A 14,767-nucleotide genomic window follows, 5' to 3' on the forward strand; every position below is an offset into this window, starting at 1 on the left:
CTGATCCTCAGGATTTGCAGTGGGTAGCATTTCATCATCACTTCTTATTTACATACATAAAAGGAAGACAATCACTGTCCAATCTCACTGTAATTGTCCATTCCTATACACTGTATGTCTTAATAACTAAGAGAAATTGATTTCTTAAAATTGGACGCCTTACAGACCATTTCTTCAGTCCATTGCCTATTGGGCTCAACTATCAAATGCCACTGGAGTGTTTTTTTTCACCTTATGTAAAAAACAGCAAAAGAAAAAAAAAAGTCAAACAAGAAAACCTTAGACTTTTGTTGATCCACGGTCTTCCACTTATCTGAGTTTGGGTCACAGGGCAACAGGTCCAGGAAGAACATCTAGACATGGATCTCTCCAACAAGATCCTGCATTCTGGGGGATCCAAAGTATAGCTAGGCCAGACGGGAGACATTATCCATCCAGTGAGAGGTGTGTCTTCCCCAGTGTCTCCTTCAAAACGTCCAAAAGGAGACACCCAGGGCGCATCTTGATCTATTCTCTGAACCAACCAAACTTTCTCCTCACCCTGTGTCTAAAGCTTAGTCCTGCCATCTTACAGAGGAAACACATTTAGGCTGTTTGTATCCAGGATCTTGTTCCTTTGGGCATCGTCCATATCTCATGGCCATACATAAGGGTCGGAACGTAGACCGACTGGTAAATCGAGAGCGTTCTTTTTAGCACTGCTCTCTCTTACCACAACAAACTGAAGCTACCCCCACGTTACTACAGAAACCCCAACCCATCTGTCTAACTCCCATTCCATCCTACCGTTACTTATGAGCAAGACACTAAAAAACTGAAACTCCTCTGCTTGAGGCAAAGATTGGCCCCCATGCCACAGGAGCAGTCCACCTCTTTTTCTGTAGAGTGTTTTCTTTTTAGCTATGTTGAGTTCTTGCTTTAGATTACCTTCTAAGAAAACTAGACTCAGATCAGGATTGATTGTTTCAAAGAATTATGAGGTCTTGTCTGCAGTGATATGGGTAATACTCCAGTCAGTTGCAGTACACGGTGGACTACGGTGTACCTGAGTTCACTTTCAGGACTATCGGGTCTCCATAGACCAAAGTAAGAGCTGTGTCTGCATTTTTGGCACAAGGTCCAGCTCTTTCCTGGACTTGCACTGGACTCTAACATGGGAGTTTCCAGTCATTTGTTAAGACACTGGGATGAGAGTCAGTTCCCAACCAGGAAAAGGAATACTGCTGCCTCTGGGCCAGAGGTTTCTCTATGGGAAGGAGTTTAAGTATGTTAGTGTCTTGTTTGTGAAGGATGAGATGGATGGACTGATTTGGAACTTGGCTGCAGTAATGGGGATGCTGCCAGAGCCTTTCCTTCTAAAGAAAGAGCTGAGGCAAGAAGCAAAGTTGTATTTGAAAATGTTGATTTTCACCGGCACTCACAGTCCAATCTCATTTATGTTGAACTATTTTGCACAAACAAAAAGACAAATTTTGCATTTCTAAATGTTTGAAGCTAGTGGAGACTAAGTCAAAAAACCAAAAAACAAACAAACATGTAGCTAAGTCTGCAGGGAAAGATGTGTTTCAATATTACTCCACATTTAGGAGCCACTCTGTAAGGCCAATCACAGAAATATATAAGATAGATTTGTTCTTGTAATGTGACCAAATGGGAAAAAGTAAGCCGGTTAGAATACTACCTAGTCCTGCAGTAGTATAATTATTATTGTATTAAAGGAGTAAATTATCTTATGTGTCATTTAGTCCTTTTTAGTATCTTTAAAGATACTAAATTAATCTATTTAGTATCTCTCCACAAAAGACGGCCATGATGTAGACGCTGCACAACATCAGTAGCCAGGATGTCAATATATCCTGATGTCTGCGGCCGAGTCGGGCCAGTTTTCATCTGTCCCCTCATCTCCTTTATCTTTTCTAGCCCTGGTGTCTTTTTTCCTCTTTCTCCCTTATTTTTCTCTGTCAAAAGTGTTTGTACCCACTAGCATGCCCACACAACACTCCATTTACTCGAGACAGTTTGTTTCAGCCGAGACTGTTTATTTTGTCTCGCTTTAGTTCCTGGGGGCATCGCTCCAGAGTCTTTAACCTTCACTCCACTCGACGACATGATCTTCCTCAAGTGGGAGGAGCCTGTGGAGCCCAACGGTCTCATCACACAGTATGAGGTAAGAGATGAGGTTTGTTTTCGCTTTGACCTGTTGCAGAACCCACGTTCACATTTCATTAAATTTACAGTAGATTTCTATATACTAATAAAGCAGAGGCTGTAAATATATAGGAGTATAAACTTCTAGAAAATTGTAAAACAGCCAAAAACACTGAGTTCCTTTAAATCTAGACTAAAATCCCACCTGTTTAGAGTTACTTTTGAACCATAATAAATGAAACACTGACCAACATTTTGATGTACACTGACGACATTTGGTAAAATGTAATGTTTCAATTGTTGAATGTGTGCTCTATGACTTTGTATTTTTGTGTTGTAATGATGTAAAGCACTTTGAACTGGCTTATTGCTGAGATGTGCAATACAAATGAAGTTGATTGATTGATTTATTGATTGAGGTGGATGCTTCCACAATGTTAAATGTCATTATTGACAATCAGGGCTGACCATCCAGCCTCCAGGATAAGAAGCTAACATCCTGCTGGACACAAACTGTTTAGAGTTTTTTCTTCAGGTCAGTTATACAGAGACTGTTTTTGTCCCCAGGCTGCATCTGATGAACAAGCCTGAGTAGCCAGGCTGTTTGGTGATTTTTGTTTTGATCAAAACAATCAAAAATAGGATTTATTGATTTTATCACAATTCTTTTTACTTTCTTTATAACATAAAATGGCTACAAATATATCTACATGTTGTTCCTTCATCCTTATTTTATTCCCCTTAAAGTTTATATATTTATACTAGTGGCGGGACTTGTTAATTGCAGAGTCTGTAATGAATTAATTTTGATTAATTGCATTTTAATCAAACTGTGTATTGTCAAAATAAGCTACATTTTAATTCAAAAATCCCTTTTGCTGCTAGATTTTTTAATAAATAGACATGGGAACTCAAAAATAGAATTTTCTAATTTATTATTATTCAGGTTCTTCATCATCACATTGGTGCAAAGTGTTCTTTTATCCAGTCAGCTTTTCAGTGTTTCAAGAATTCCTGATCATTCACAGCACTTCTTTAGAAATGTGGACATTAGCATTAGCGCCTGCAGCCTGTGCTGATGCTATTTTAGGCTTCACTTCCTTTTAGCACAACTTCAGTACAACGATAGCCTTTTCCAGCATCCAATCAGATCAGTTCTTGAAGCAAACTGTAGCTCCCAGTGAACCGAGAGAAGCGTCTTTGTGTTGTTTGCGGGTGTCACTTGTGCGTCAGATTTACGGGCCTACCAGAAACAAGAGAATACAAAGTTCCATTCCTGATTTATTATTAACATCTTGATGCTGTGAGTGCCTGAAAAAAATGTCTAATTGTCTGTGCCATTGTCTTGGCAGATAAATCAGATTCTGGGTTTTTTGTTTGTTTTTTTTCTATCTGGTGGTCTCTGACCTACCAGAGACCAGGGTAGTCTGGGCTTTCTGCTTTGAAGCCTCACTATCGATGACTGTCTCAGAGGCATTTGAGAGAGAAATTAGTTCCACAAACACACACTGAGTGATGGTGTGACTGTTCACACACAGATGAGCTGCACTTACTTGGAAGGTTCAGGTTGAACAAATAACACAAAGAGTCGACAGAATAAAAGACGGCAGTGGAACTTTCATGTGATTGAAAGACTTGACAAGCTGACTAGGCTTGATGCAGAGTTCAGAAAAAAAAAGCTCCTCAGTGGGATCCATCAGCAGTGTTTTAGAAATATTCTTGATGTCACTGAATGTAGTGCATAAAAATATTTTTTGTGTGCACAAAAATATCAAATTACTGAGAGTCTAAATAAAAACGTCTTGTACGTTGTCATGTTTCGATCCAGCAGTGAATCCTCACTGTATGCCAGAATAAACTTGATAAACACTGATGATTCATTTAATAGTGTTTGAAAAGCTGCTTATTAGTGTCTGGCCATGCAGTAGTTCTGGTATTCTCCTTTTGGGTGCAGCTGATTGGACTCAACCAAAACAGGTTTTAGAAAAACTGCGATGGACTGACACCAGCTCACCCCTTCACCTCCCTCTTTCCCTGCAGGTCGGCACAGTGGATGGATAGTTCAGCTCATTCTCCTTACATTAAATACATCTTTTAAACATACAGAAATCCCTAAAGCTTGGCAGTTGTTGATGGCAGCCCAGTCTTTAAAGTATGAATATAGGCAACATATCTAACTACTGTGTGTTACCAGCTACGTTAACAATAGCTAAAAAAAAAATTAAAAAAACGGTTGTCAGGTTTCCTGTGGAGGGTCTTAATAATGGTCTTAAACTGAATCCTTTCCAGTCTGGTTTACCACGTCTACCTAACTCCTGTCCATCTGCTTGTGATCAGTTTTATACAGGTGACTCCTATTATTTTTGTCACCAGCTGAAAATCCTTGAGGAGTCATCTTGCATCTTTTTTGATTTGATGAATAAGACATGCATGATGTTTACAAAAAATGATTAAATAGAACACATTCAATTATTTTCCTGTATGGTAAGGAGCAGGAATTAGCTCTTGAGAAATTATTGACTCAAATCTGTATTTTTTAAAAGGTTTTTCTGGCTCTGACGGTCGTTATTTACATCAGATCAGGAAATGGGGAGAGATAGGAGAGGGGGACAACATGTAGCAAAGGACCTAGAGTTGGGAACCGAATCCCAGATTCATCGAGGATAAATAGCCTGTAGATATGAGGCTCCACCTCTACACCAGACACCGTCCCTTCAAACCATACCTTTTAAAAGTCAGGTAAAAAATTTGGTCTATTGTCTTTTTTAGAGATCAAACGTTTTTTCCTCTTGCACTCCCATGAAAGTTAAACTTGTCTCTCTCTGAAGGTACAGGCATGCACTTTGGACAGCCACACCTGGCCATGTCCAGGTGATACACCTGTGTGTCTTTTCCATTCCTCCCGCTAAGAAGTGGCTAGAACCACAAAATAGAACCAGAGTCCTATTCCATAGCTGCAGTATTCAGGCTTTGAACACTCACATTTTTTCAAAGTAAGCACTTCAACCAAAACTATTTGCCAATTTCTTTTGGTTGTATTTACCCAGAATGCCCTCGACTGTAGCCTGCTTCCTGCTTCTGGAGCGGTCTCTGGTCCATTTGGCATTCACACCTGACAGTTCATTTCAGTGGAACCCAGACCTGGATTTGTAGGCGGACCACAGTTTAGGAGTCCACTGTACATATTTTCATGAATTTTGAAAATAATTAGAAAAGAAAATCACAAATATAAATTAATTTAGGTATCTGCATCACACAGCCACATTTCCTTACAAAAGACAGAGTAGATTTTTGAAAATGATCTCCCAAGAGGGTACAAAACATCCGTATGGTCAATATGAACACACCTATTTACTATGAATGTACAAAATGTTCTGTGGAAAATGATTTTTCTTCATACCCAGAAAAGTCAGGTATAAAATTACAAATAGAAAACCTCTGTACAAAATCGCTGGCCATGTTAATTTCCTACATGTTTCGCAGAAGGTTTTAAAATTTCATCCCGTCTGCCATGGAGATCACTGCTTCGACTGGAACCAATACTCCCTCTGGAGCTCGTTGCAGTCATTTGTCACGGCAACTTTAAGCATAAGATAGAGGAGACTATTAGACCATACTGTCCCTAAATGTGTCTAGAAGGTAATTGGTGCCTGTTTTAATGACGGATGGTAGCCATCTAACTGGAGAAGCAGGTCTTAAAGGCTCGACTTTATTGAGGAGTTGTGATGCAGCTGGCAGGAAGTGACAAAAAGGTCTGAGGATTAGGGTCAGTATCAGTATGGGATCAATGCTACTGTTTGATAGTTTTGTTTCATATTCTCTTCTTAAAATGTTATTTTATTTTTGTGTTGTAGGCTCTCAGCTGTACCTCAGAAAAGAGTATGCTTTGATTTACTTTCAAATGATAATTTTTGGCACTTTATTTAGGAAAAATTCATACAAATCATTTGGGAGCAGAGCTTTCAGTCGCTCTGCTCCCCAACTATGGAACTCATTACCACCATACCTTAGAAACATAAAGTCATTATCAAATTTTAAAACTGAACTCAAAACACACCTTTTTAGATCTGCCTTTTCCACATGACACAATTGGTTTGCCTGATTTTACATAGATTTTATATAGMTRCATTGTTTTGTTTTATTTATTTCTATYTATTTTTAATTGTTAWATTTTATTTGTTTCTGTCACTATTTTTTACTCTTGTACGGTGTCCTTGAGTGCCAGAAAGGCGCCTTTGAAATAAAATGTATTATTATTATTATTATTATTTTGTTAATAAAGCATTTTGTAGACGGCTACACATTTTGTCCAAATTTTGTCTTAGGTTAGAACAAAATTAATTCAAAGGAAAAAAAACCACAAAAAATGTGTTGGTATGTCAAACTTAAATGAAAAGTATTGATATCGATATCGGTATCTGTACCGATGTCAATATCAGCGATACATGCCTTGTAATTACTTTGTATCAGATCGGTACTAAAAATTTGCATGCCTCTAGTTTCTGTGGCTGAACAAACTAAATCTCAATCGGGCCATAATCAAGAACTTAGGAAGTTCTAAAAAGAATTTTTGTCCATCATTGTAAAAGAAGTTGGTCATATATTTGGACTCATGCAAGTATTGAAGTATTTCCTCACATTGTCTCTCATGGCTAAGCTGAACTGATCTCTCCAGTACATTTAATGGCTAACCAAGCACATGTTTTTTTATTTTATTTGAAAAACAGTCTGATGAATATTTTATGAAGAACATTGAAATTTTCTTTCAGAATCAGCTTGGAAAAACAAATGAGTTATTATGTTCATTTTATGTATCGCATGATTATTCTTTCATCAGTCTTGTTTGTTCCTGTTTTCTTTTTCCATCTGTTTATCGTTTGCAGATCAGCTACCAGAGCATTGAATCCTCTGATCCGGGCATCAACGTTCCCGGTCCTCGCCGCACCGTCTCCAAGCTGAGGAATGAAACCTACCACATGTTCTCTGGCCTGCACCCTGGAACCACCTACCTGGTCTCTGTTCGGGCCCGCACGGCCAAAGGCTTCGGCCAGACTGCTCTCACAGAGATCACTACCAACATATCTGGTGAGCCTGCAGTCAGGCTGATAGATGTCCTGTGTGTAACCCCAGAAGATGAATCTCATCAATAATAAAACAAGAAGACCTTTTTTGAGATTTAATATTCCAGTCTGTAATAAACAGATTCCAAGAAAACCAAAAAAGAAAAAAAAAACAATCAACATTTCTTGCCAGCAGAGATGACTGAGCGAGAACTTGTTTCTTTCTTCTTCAAAAAGAACAAAATTGATTTCCTCATATACTTTTAAATTATACAAATTATCCTCATTCATGCACAGCCAAAACGGCTTTCAGATGCACACTCGCTTTATTGGAGAGAAAACAAATTATAGCTAACTACAAATGTTCAGGATGGGTAGTTTGAGGGGAAAACAGCTTTGTTTTCTGTTCTCCCATTGAAAGGCCCCACACAACACAACACAACAGAAATTAGAGGCTGAGACTGCAGGTATGGAACGGCTGTGAAAACATTCCACCTCTTAATGTGAGTTGGTGATTTCTGTCCATTAAATGTGTTTAGGCTGAGACATTACTGGGATGTATTTGCATTAAATCATGTGGAGGCTGTAGAGTATTGCTTGTTGTGTTAGTGTGAGCAATGAGAGTCGTTCCCATCTTTTTGGAGCCCCTCTATGGTTTCAGCTTTAGAGTTGTTAATTATCACTTTTTAAAATCACAACTCTGAGAATCACACGGGGTTTTTACCATGAAACATTTTTTGTCTTACATGCAACTTGCATCATTCACGTAAAAAATGGTGTGAACCTCGAGTGCATAGATCTTCCATGTCGAACGTGGTTTTCACATGGGATTTTTCTGTCAGGAAACATGTGGAAGAAAACTGAACAGAGCTGAAAAACCAGAAATTAATTAAAAAACCCACAAAACTAGGAAAAGGGAACAAAATACATTGACTTCATGAAAGTATGTCTGTGTTTATTAAACACAGATAAAAGAGTTTTGGATATTTGGCTTCGATAGAAAGAAAGAGTTGACAAAATAAAATTAATAAACTTCAGAACTGTTTGATCTTTTTTGTTGCTGTACAATACTATATATCCAACAATATTTATTGCAGATATATCCGGATAGCCAACAAAAAAAAATAGATTTTACAGATTTGTGTAGCTGTCATCATTGAAAAGCAGCCATGTTTACAACTTGCTAGCATTATCATGGGTAGCACAGCTAACCACTACACAAATTTAGCTCATTTAGTGACTCCTTAAATTTGACATTTAAGGAGTTTTATCTCCTGACAGTCCTTTTTTGGCTTTGCAAATCATTAACGTTGTGTATGAACTGTTAGAATATTAAGAATTAGTTCAGTTAGAGCTCCAGTTTAAGCTAACCTAGCAGGTCCGTAAGGAGCTAAAAGAAACTGAAAGGAAAGCAGATATGCTCCATTCTGTTAGCAAGGATGAAAAATACAAAGCTGGAATATTATACTTATTATAGTGAACAGAACGCATACACACACACTGGTCTTGAGAACTCAGCTGTTTGTGTGTCTATTGGTGGCAGAATTACACAAACATTCACCTCTTCCATTCCACCCTGAGCTCGTATGTTGTTCTCATAGCTACAGCTCTTTACTTCACTACACACTTCCAATTAATTTACAATATGTAATAAAGCGAGGAAAACTCCACCTCAGAGCTCCCAGAGTTTTGCTGAGGTTGTGCAACTTTGACATAAATCCTAATTATGCTTAAAAGCCTCTTGTTTTCTGTGTAGCCGGCTGCTGCTTCCCGTCAGCAGACAATGGCAGCGAGTGGGAGGTCTACTGGTACACAAGGGATCCGTTTGAGTAATGAAAAGAGATCGCGCTCCGGCTCCTTTCATATGCAGCTGGAAAAAAAAGCCTAAAATATCTCAGCAAAAATCTTAAAAACATTAAAATTGACAAGGTTTTGAGGTTTCGTGTGGAATATTTCTGTAGTGTGCATGTCTTTGACCTGTCTCTCTAAAATGTGCGTGTGTGTGTGTGTGTGTGTGCGCGCATGTGTGCGTGCGTGTGTATGTGTGTTTTTCCAGCCCCTGTGTTCGACTATGAAGACATCCCGTCTCCACTGAGTGAGTCAGAGAGCACCATCACCGTGCTGCTGCGCCCTGCCCTGGGGAGGGGGGCGCCTGTCAGGTACAGCTAATAAATGCTCCTCAGCTACGCCAGAGCTCAATCACTGCTGCTCTGCACGGGTATTTATAGCTGCAGTCACAAAGAGCTCTGTGGGGCATCGGGAAGTGGTTCGTTAGGCTCTGAAAGCAGCAGACGCACTTCAAAAGCAAACGGTGTCATGTTATGCTAGCCTAGCTTGTCTAGCTAACCTAGCTTCCAATTCTTTGGTTAAAAGGTTTAAGAAGGATGTATATATCTTTTAAACCCCTTTTATTATGTTAAAAAAAATGTATTTAATGAGAACAATCGCTAAATACAGTTGAAACCAGAAGTCTACATACAACCTTAATGAAGTTAAATATTATTAAACTTCTCTTGTTTTAAGACAGTTACAATTATTTGTATTTGCTAAATTCTACAACAGTAAGAGAAATAATTCCAGATTTATGTATTCATGTCTTCTAAATCAGAAGTTTACATGCAGAATGATTACGGTTTCTTAAAACAGTGAGGGAAAGCCCAGATGATGACTTATGGCTGACATGGACGACGAAGGCAGAGACATGGAAGAGCCAAAGCGCAGACAGCCATGGTAACAAAAAGAACAAAACAATAAGCTGGTCATGAGCAACTGGCATGGACAGGAACCAACCAAACACATCTAATAACAAACAAGAACACAGCAAGGAACAAAAGCCAAACAGGAACTTAAATTGCATAGGAGACAGGTGAGCAGGACAGCTAATGAGGGAACACAGGTGGAAAAACATGAGTTAGATTGACAGGAACAAAAAGGCTGAGCTAGAGAGTACTGAAAAACAGACTTAATCATTATCAAATCAAGACAGCTAGAATAAAACATGGATAAAAAAACCTGAAGAGGCTAAGAAAACCGAAACATGGAGCCATTTCAGCACCGAGGCAGTTCAAAGTGCTTCAGATCATAAAAACACTAAAACACAGAGTCATAAAACACACCGTTTTGTCAACAATTGAGAAAAACAGTAACAAATGTGACATTTTCCCATTGGGGATCAATAAAGTATATTCTATTCTATTTTGATGAGTGCCATCATAAAAATCATTAGTAAACATCAAATATGTTGATCAATGTTTCATTTATTATGACTCTAAAGCAACTCTTTACAGGCGGGTTTTTAGTCTAGATTTAAAGGAACTCAGTGTTTCGGCTGTTTAGCAGTTTTCAGGAAGTTTGTTCCAGATTTGTGGTTAATAGAAGCTGAAGGCTGCTTCTCCATGTCTTAAAGACATAACCATCTGATTGCTGTGATGGCTGGAAAGATAATCTTAAGTGATATTCCTGCTGTGTGTGGCGTGTTGAATGAAACAAGTAGGCAACCAGGAAGCGAGGTGACAGAAACACGGACGGGAATCAGATATATACAGAAGACAGAACAACTGCCATGGCACAACTTTGTATATCACTTTTTCTCTCTGATAAAAACAATCCTCAAATTATCGCTATAGTTCTTCTTCCTTGTCCGCCATGTTTGTTTCCTCTGAACTCCCCTTTGATCTCTGGCGTTTTGGGTGATTTGCTGAGTGAAATCGGTCGGTGTGTTGTCTTGTCTTTGCTGTGTGGTCGGACGCCGCACACTGTGGTGTAAATCTATAATTTGTTTTTTTTTATCATCTTGTGTGGTCTCTCTGGTTTCGAAAATCAACCGGCAATTTTAAAACGTTGCCATGTGAACCGGGCAGCAGTCTTTTTCCAGAACTGGCTTGTTTCTGCTCCATCTTTCTTCCTTTCAACTGTAGCCATTTTCCCTGTCCCTTCTTAAGGACAGTGTCCCCACAGCAAGATGGACGCCATATTTCACATGAGAGACGAAGTGAGTGTTCAGGCTCATGTTCTAAGTTTTACGCCTTAGATACATTTTTGGTTATTTTTATTCACATCTGACCCACCTGTTTTTAGAAAGTACATGAAACTCCTCCATAAAGAGCAGACTTGGGAAGTGAAGGTCTATTTCCTCACCTTAACTTTGGATCTTGGCAGCTCAGATGATGGACTGAATTATAGGATGTTCAATGCTTGGGATGAAGCAAACCCTGTTTGTTCACACAGTAACTGGAATGACTGGAAACTAGTAACTAAGTAGTTTATTCTTAAAGGCTAAATGACTAAAGAGAAAAGAGGAATGTATGCAGGGCACATCACATTTTTTAGCATTTTTATTCGTGGAAAAACTTTAAAAAGCAAACTCCCACAAACATACATTGAATTTTCTGACATAAGGTCATAAAAATGTGTAACAGTACTTTTGCAATAACCTGGAAATGGTGACCGTGAAAAGTAAATGGTTCCTGGGTTTATCATTCCAATACTGCAAAACGTGAATAAATCCTGTAATGTGTCTCCCTCAGTCACTGCCTCACACTGCTCTGAACTGACAGCAAACTACTAAGCATATGCTGACAGCTGCTGGTTGCTGTTTCCCTGTAACTGGCATCCGAATCCAATTTTAGCCTAAATGTCGGATTTAGACAAATCTGATCCACGGCATCTTAATGAAACAGCATTCCTCCAGGAAATAATGAAGAATGGGAGCTGATTTAATCTGTAGTGTGCTGAGGTTCTGTCACAGAGGACAGCATGGTTCTGTCAGGGTGGCCAAGCGCTAAAGCTTCTGCTTATTGAACCAGTTTCATATAATGAGTAGAAAATAAATCCAGACATTGTGATACATTAAATAGTAGGATATTATGTGTTTTTTGGGTTTTTTTTTTTGTTAATCTTTCAGCACAGTCAAGTAACCATGTTATTGTCAGTTGTTAAACAAATATCAAAGACTTTAAATTTGCCGCAGCAATTTGGCGCCTTGAATTTGGGCCACTGTCTCTTTAAGAAGGAGCTCAGAAAGAGCAGGAATGTGATGACATTCTGAGACTCTGCCTGTAGAATGTCATCACCACAAGTCTACTCATTATGCTGCTCACAGCGTTCAGCAGACTCGCAGTTCAAGCATGTGTGTGATAATTGCTGCTGCAGCTGGTCTGGAGGAGCCTTGTGGAGAAGCTCGGCTGAAGACTGCGGCTCCAAGGAGGAGCTGTGTGGAAAAGGGCGGGGCTTTATGGGAGCAAGCGTTTAGGCACCTCTGAACGGTTGCCATGGGAACTTTGGGGATTTAGGTATCATGTATATATTCATAATTTCCAAAAATGTATTCAGTTCCATAATATTACAATATACCAAAACAAGAAAGGAGACACCTGCTGAAAGCTGTCTCTGGTTTGCTCACACATTGGGCTTTGATGTCGTGTTGGAAACTTGTCAAATACAGTCTTTGTGTTATTTTTTTCATAAAAATGAAAACGATAAAACCTTAGGGCCCTTAGCTTCAGCTCCTGTAGAATAACTGTAGAGGTCTGATCTGTCTCTCCCAGTGCCTACCAGGTGGTGGTGGTGGAGGAGGACGGCTCCCGCCGGGTGAGGAGGAGAGAGCTGGGCACCGTCGACTGCTTCCCTACGGCTAACTCCCACAGCGAGGCGCAGGCCAAAGGGGCCCCGCATTACTACACAGCCGAGCTGGCCCCCAGCAGTCTGCCTGAGGCCACGCCTTTCACTGTGGGGGACAACCACACCTACAATGGCTACTGGAACAGTCCTTTAGACCCCACCAAGAACTACCTCATCTACTTCCAGGCTACCAGCAACTTCAAAGGGGTAGGAAGCATTACCCATAATCCTTTTGGTTCACTGCACTGGTTTGTTTCAGCAACATTTTCTGTCAGTTCAGGTTAGAGCCTGACTGAATGGAAGTCAGTGGGCAGGAAGACACAAAGAGGAGGTAGAATGGTGTGAGATCTGCCATGTTTGAGTTTTGTTCTTAATGACTGACGACTCATTTCTGAATGAAACAGAGAGGAAAAATATGATCTGGTCCCTAAAACAACTTATTTATTAAAGGCTTTAAATATTTAACACTATACGTAATCCACCTGTATGATATCTGTCTGTCTGTCTGTCTGTCTGTCTAAACTTCATAATTAGACCCCACTTTGTATTTTCCTCACACTCTGTCGTGTCTCATAGTGTCTGATTAAAATCTCTCCACTTTGAATGTGATCATCAATTCTCTCATAGCGAAGCATCATTTGTTTTACCTGCACATATTTCCATCTCCAGTATATTTCCTAAAATATATTTGTGTTTTGGGGGAGATTAGATTTTGAGTGAGAATGTGGAGAGAAACTAATTATTCTGACAATTACCTTGGCTAAATGAGATGTTTCAGACTTAGCGTGGACGGCGAGCCTCCACCGTACTGAAAACAGTAATTGCTTCCAGCTAATATTCCGTCAGTGGGGCTTGAAAGACGGGTGATTGGTGTACCAAGTTTTTTGTGCACAACACAGGAACCGTAACCTTCCTCTTTGTGTCGTTCCTGCTGGAGCATTTCCAATTGATCCAAAATAACCATTACTTCAGGCATAGCAGCCGCTCCATGCTGCACCTTATAAAATAACAAATAATTGCGTTTGTATGTTTTGGTGTTTGGATGTGACATAAACGCGTAATTTTTTTTTATCCTGCTCTAGATTGGTGAATTATCTTTATTTGCTTCTTTACGGGTCTTCACAAAGCAACAGGAGCCAAAAATGTCTCATCGCCACTTTGATGTTACATGCTTTCAAACACATCATTAAAATAGCAGCTCACTTTAGCTCTGGCTAATTGACCTTTATTTCAGATATAAATACCTTCTCTTTATACCAGAGGTTTTTTCCAAGCTCCATCAAACGGAGCCGTATGCTGTTATGATTTCTCTTTTATTTCCAACCAGCACTGTTTGAGGCCATAACAGTAAAATAATCTGACCCTTTCTGGATTTCCAAATATTCAATATCAAGCTCTCCAAGTTGATGTTAATAAACCTTAAAATATTAAATATACTTGTGTGTCTTGTTAAAGGGTTAAACACTAATGCTATAAAAAATTGTGTCCTTTTTTGCATGTTTAAGATGACGTAATGCTGTTTCTTTCCTTAGTTTTGTTTTCGTCATGGAATCAGCCAGAAATGAACAAACTGACTCTTTTCTTATTTTTCCCAACAGGAGACCAGGATAAATTGTATTCGAATTGCTCGGAAAGGTAAGTCTCATTTATCAGTTCTGAGGTTTTTCTGTTAACAGCAAAATGTAATTATCACCTGCTTTCATTTCAATGGACCTTACAGAGGCCTGTCTGTATGAAATGAGCTGGTGTACGGCACATGAAAGAGTAGTGGTCTGGTCTTCTCCGGGTAATAAAGAAACTGTGTGTTTGTGTGTTTGTATGCATATACGTACTTGCTTGCTCAGCACCTTGCTGAAAATGCTTTTTTGTCATAGTTGTTAGTAACAGCCATTATGAATTCAACTTCCTCAAGGTTAAAGAATCCATTTTTTTGTTTTTTT

General features: G+C 39.2%; 1 protein-coding gene across 6 annotated transcripts in view; it reads left to right on the forward strand.

Annotated features, from left to right (window-relative positions):
• Window positions 1-14,767, forward strand: part of ptprua (protein tyrosine phosphatase receptor type Ua) — a 201,884-nt gene that overhangs the window by 131,110 nt on the left and 56,007 nt on the right. For all 6 annotated transcript variants that reach the window (XM_008421304.2, XM_008421306.2, XM_008421305.2 and 3 more), the window contains exons 9-13: window positions 2,058-2,167; window positions 7,032-7,233; window positions 9,265-9,367; window positions 12,755-13,034; window positions 14,426-14,462. In XM_008421304.2, coding sequence (XP_008419526.1) covers window positions 2,058-2,167; window positions 7,032-7,233; window positions 9,265-9,367; window positions 12,755-13,034; window positions 14,426-14,462 — 732 coding nt within the window. The remainder of the gene's footprint in view (window positions 1-2,057; window positions 2,168-7,031; window positions 7,234-9,264; window positions 9,368-12,754; window positions 13,035-14,425; window positions 14,463-14,767) is intronic.

The sequence above is a fragment of the Poecilia reticulata genome, linkage group LG11 (genome assembly GCF_000633615.1).
Source record: "Poecilia reticulata strain Guanapo linkage group LG11, Guppy_female_1.0+MT, whole genome shotgun sequence".
NCBI lineage: Eukaryota > Metazoa > Chordata > Actinopteri > Cyprinodontiformes > Poeciliidae > Poecilia > Poecilia reticulata.